The 4,820-nt window shown below is 38.4% G+C and overlaps 1 protein-coding gene across 1 annotated transcript; it reads left to right on the forward strand.

Annotated features, from left to right (window-relative positions):
• Positions 1,561-3,643, forward strand: LOC109833132. Its single transcript, XM_020400691.1, has 6 exons — positions 1,561-1,707; positions 2,104-2,170; positions 2,256-2,317; positions 2,404-2,493; positions 2,599-2,720; positions 2,814-3,643. Exons 2-6 carry the CDS (start codon positions 2,104-2,106, stop codon positions 2,815-2,817), a joined length of 345 nt encoding a protein of 114 aa, XP_020256280.1. The 5' UTR covers positions 1,561-1,707; the 3' UTR covers positions 2,818-3,643.

Here is a 4,820-nt window from a genome sequence, read left to right on the forward strand (position 1 = left end):
TAAAAAGCATATGAAATAATTTTAAACCAAGGATAAATCACAAGTTACCATCCGAAAAAAGATACTTCATAATACCATTCACAATGAAATAATTTCAATGTTTGTATGAAAATAATTATGTGAATAAGTAAATTAAAAAAATTACCAGACCTTTCACATTTCTTTTGTTCATGAAGTTGATTGCTCTGGGGAACTTAATTAATCACCTATTGCTATTGAAAATTTAATAAATAAAATAAATTTCAAATAAGAAAGGAAAAACAAAGAGAAGCATCTTATGAAAAAAAAATTAGTTTCTACCTGGGAAGAATTTTCAATAAAAAAAAGGTTCATACTGTAAATAGGATGGGGAAACTTGAAAGGAAAAGCAAACCGGTTTAAGTGACCCTTAAATGTTCTAAAGTTTTTTGGAAATGGGTAATATTGTTCTAAATTAAAATTGTTCTAAAGCAAACCGGTTTCTACCTAGATTTTATCCCTTTTAATAACTCTAACCGATTTTAAAGGCTAAATTGCACTTAAATGTTCTAAAGTTTTATCAACACCATATTTAGAACCGAGAAAAAAAAATGCTTCAAAATATTTTAGTGTTGCAGGTGAATGCCCCACAGTTGAAAAAAAAATCTAGGTGACATTAATTTTTCCTTATCTATTCAAGGATATCTAATAACAAGGGACACGAGACTAAAACTTTCAGAAACTTTACGATATTTAAGTGGGATTAGTTACAAATTGAGGGCATTTAAGTGCAGTTTAGCCAACATAAATTGGCTAAAAAAGTAAAATTCCCAAATATTGTGCGCTTAAAATCAAGGGACTTCTATGAATATTTCCTCCTAACGCGCTCTACCTACTTTGCGCGTAGAGTGGAGTACGGCTACGCGGTTTGCAGCACCGCGGGCTTAGAGCAAGTGCAGCAGCCTTCCAAGAATGCTCCTAAGTCCTATGTGGCAAGAAAAAGCTCTCAAGACCTTCCAACAAGCTCCCAAGGAAGCTCTCAAGTCCTAGTTGGCGGTGAGGCCCACCATGGAGCTCCTAAGAGCATCTCCAACAGCTTCCATATTTTTCACTTTTGGAGAATTTAGTTAGGTTTTGATCCAACAGATTCCCCATCTCATTCCCCAAAATAGGGATGGAGGAGAAAAAATGGGGAAATTTCCCCAAATCTGCAGCATTCTCCAAATTTTTGGAGGAAAAAATGGATTCTTCAAAATGGAGAAGCTGTTGGAGTTGATGTAAAAATTAGTTGGAGAATATGGCTTTTGCTTCCCTATTTTGGAGAAAATTTTGGAGAAGCTGTTGGAGATGCTCTAAGAGCTCCACAAATTTGTGGAGCACTTGGGAGCTCCTAAGGGGTGGGGGCCCACTAAAAAATATTTTTTTATTAGATTTGTTGTTTTAAAAAATATTTATAAAATGTTAGAGGTAGAAGAATAGATTTTTTAAATAATATTTATGCTCCTAGTTGGGAGTTTGTTAGAATATTTTTCCTAGTATGAAAATCCTAAGTGGGGGCCATGCTTGAGAGCACTCCAAGAAGAGCTCCCAACTAGGAGATTGCTGCTCTTTAGTGTAACCTTATTCATTCACTATCGCTTTCTCCTAAAAACCTAAATATCCAAGGCGCTGCCTTTTCAAACCCTAATTACTCCCCTTCCAAAACCCTAACCTTTTTCGAGGATCTCATCTCCTCTTTCTCTTGATCCGGTGAGCTCTACGCCTTTGTTATTTGGTTTTAAAACTCCAGGGTTTTGTTTTTTTCTGATTTTTTATGAGCTTAAGGGTCCGTACACAATTGTCTTCTCCATGAAATTTATGAAATCTCGCTCCTTCAGCATGTTTTGCTTCGTATTGACACTCTGATTGTGGAATTTTAGGCTTTATTTGTTCAATTTTGCGGAGTTTTATGCATGGTTAACTTTTTTACTCACAAGAAAACTCGTTGATAAAGTTTATGTCCTTGTAGGCTATTTTAATTGTAAATTCGGTTCGTTTTCGCGTTGATGAGTTCATTTTTTAATGTTTGATTGATTATTTGATTGCTGCCCAATTGTCTTTTTAATATTCACCACACCTAATTGTATAATGTTTAATGGTTTTCAGATGGCAGCTAAGCCACTAACAACTGAAGCGATTGCGCTCACTGAGAAGAAGATGGACATGGCTCTTGGTATGATTGTTATCATCAGCGCGTTCGTTCTTGATATATTTAATAATGCTGGCTATATAATTAAACGTCTCAATTCTCTTTGTAGATGATATAATTAAGATGTCGAACACAACAACTGCCAAAGAGAAAAAAGCCCCAAGGCGTCAGGTGAGCAGAGACATGTCATTGTTGTCTTTATTGCAATGCATACTTCTACGCTGTGGAATTGTTAGAGTTTTCCTATTTATTAACAGATTAATGGCCAAAGATTCATGGATGGAGTTGCTTCTCGGCATACCAACAGAGTTCAGCGCTTCATGGGTTCTAGAGCATCTATTAGACAGGTGACATAACGTATAGATGTTAATGTATTGACTAGTTACTCTTTTGTCATCGCACTCCTTCTTATCATGTTCAGATTCTTTGTAATAACCATGCTTTCTTTATAGGGTGTACTTGCGCAGGCAAGATCAAATTTTCATGGGAATCAGTTTCCATTGACAACTAATGCCGCAAGGAGGGCTGCCCTCATGCCTGTTCGCAAGATGGCTGTTAATTGGAACAAGCCAAGGTTTATTTGGTTGCTGTTGATATATCCTTACATTGTGATAATTTTTTCTTGCCTAGTTTGTATTAGGTTACTGATGCACATATATATCCACAGGTAAACCACTGCATATTTCTGTTTGATGGGAAATCTTCCGTATGCAAGAAATCAAAATACAAATGATTAATTTTTTTCAATCAATGGAGGTGTTAGATGTGCTGAATCAAAAGGCATTTTATATATGAGATTTGTCTCCTTATGGAATCCAGCGTGAAAAAAATCAGTATCTTGAACTCCTAGTGACCCGAATATGATGGTATACCGCTGTCGGGTGGTGAGAGGCAATGGAATACTAATATTTGGATACCCGTCATGCTTTGTGGATATTTTTAAGATATGGAGACGAGGGAATCAGAGTTGCAGGCTGCACTAGTTCATGCAGCCAACCTTGTACTACTGTTGCCTGCACTACTGGATATCTGCTTTTATATTATTCAAAACTTCTTAGGTTCATCTTTTACTAATTAAAGCTTCATAAGTATATGTGTATGCACAAGCTGCTCTATATTGTATGTGGTTTCTGAAGGGCATCAAGGTGGTACTACCCAAGATTCTTTGCATTAAGGAACAGTCTTGGCTTGTTTTTCTACCTCTCCATCTAGGTTTTCAAATCCTTCCTTTGTGCAGAATCTTCTGGCCTACAAAAGTTTGGTAGATCAAAGTGTTAATTTTTACTTGCACATCCTTCGCGACATACTCCTTAATTACTATTGGTGATACTTCTATGCCTTCTTTCTCAGTTGACGTTAAATTGAAGTTAGGAGTTACAGTTAAGCTATGGCATGCATCTCTCAAATCCATTTATTTTGGTATAAAGTTGATGGTCAGAGCATTCCGATCAGACCGAGTGTCATGGAAAGTTAACTGTGTGACATTGTAGGCTGTCTAAAAATCACAATGGATAGCTAATCCCTATCAAGCCCTGATAATGGGAGTTACAATTATTTGCCGTAGTTGATACGGGGAGCGAATCTTCAACTCGCAGCACGCCGATGCTTTTAAGGCTTTGGATCCCAAAGCGAGAGGGCTTTCTTTGGCCATCTCAGCCAGTAGTGTTGACCTCTGGATAGAGGCGGTCCTTTCTTGTGAGGTATCACGCCTAGCTTTTTGGGCTAAGGCGACCCAGAGGAGAGACCTCCTCATACTTGGCCTTGCGGCGCGAACTTCCTACGACGAGCTTTTCGACCGGTGTTCCAGTAAGGCTGAACGTCGGATTGCCCCGCCACCACTTTCCCTCTGCTCAGAGAAGCCTGTTCCCCAGCGGAGTCGCATCTTTTGTTTGCTTGGAATTTGGATGTGAAAAAGACAAAGCCAAAGAAAAATTATGACTTGCTATTCTCTCAAAACTCGATATACAATTTGCGATTCCGATTACAAAAGGAGAGGAGAATGAATTTGATTCTCCCTTTGTTTAATACATGAGGTTCTTTCTGGCAGCGCGTTGGAGTGCTCCTTCGATTGATCGCCCGTCGAACTTGCCTCTCGCCGTTGACGACCGACGTCCTTCTTCACGTGGAACAATTGGAAGCCTGCTTGATGACTATCGCCGCTTTAGAACTACTTAACGCGAGTTGTAAAGAACTCCCTGAACGACTTTAAGAACTCTTTTTATGCATAAAAAAAAAAAAAAAAAAAACAAAAAATGAGTTTGCTTGCAACCGTTATGTCTGCGTTTTATGTGATTAACTGGCGTTTGCCCATGCTAATTTAAAGAACTCTAACGAGTTTAAAGAAACTGCAGAATGAGCTTAAAACTCTGTAACAGAGTTGTTTGAACCGAAAAGTTCGAGTTTTAATTTTGCCCAAGTGCGATGACACCTTTGATGAAGGCATCCTTCGGCGATTTCATTAAGCTGATCGTTGATCAGCCTTCCTTGATCTCCCCGATAGATCTCTTCCTTTCCGATACTTCAAACTGCCGAGATTTGTCTTGACCTTGCGGTCGTTTTAATACCGAGCTGCCCTTAACTTACTTTGCCGCGTTTAGATCTCAGGAAACCGATTGAATCAAACCTATCACCCGCCCCCTTTGACTCAGATTGAGTAAGTTGCCGTTATTGTATA

The sequence above is a fragment of the Asparagus officinalis genome, chromosome 1 (assembly GCF_001876935.1).
Source record: "Asparagus officinalis chromosome 1, Aspof.V1, whole genome shotgun sequence".
NCBI classification, from domain to species: domain Eukaryota; kingdom Viridiplantae; phylum Streptophyta; class Magnoliopsida; order Asparagales; family Asparagaceae; genus Asparagus; species Asparagus officinalis.

Excerpts from the sequence above, each read along its gene's own strand:
- LOC109833132 (XM_020400691.1), top strand. The coding sequence starts at position 2,104 with ATGGCAGCTAAGCCACTAACAACTGAAGCGATTGCGCTCACTGAGAAG. Across the intron at positions 2,171-2,255 it reads GAAGATGGACATGGCTCTTG|ATGATATAATTAAGATGTCG; the intron begins GTATGATTGTTA and ends TTCTCTTTGTAG. Across the intron at positions 2,494-2,598 it reads CTAGAGCATCTATTAGACAG|GGTGTACTTGCGCAGGCAAG; the intron begins GTGACATAACGT and ends CTTTCTTTATAG.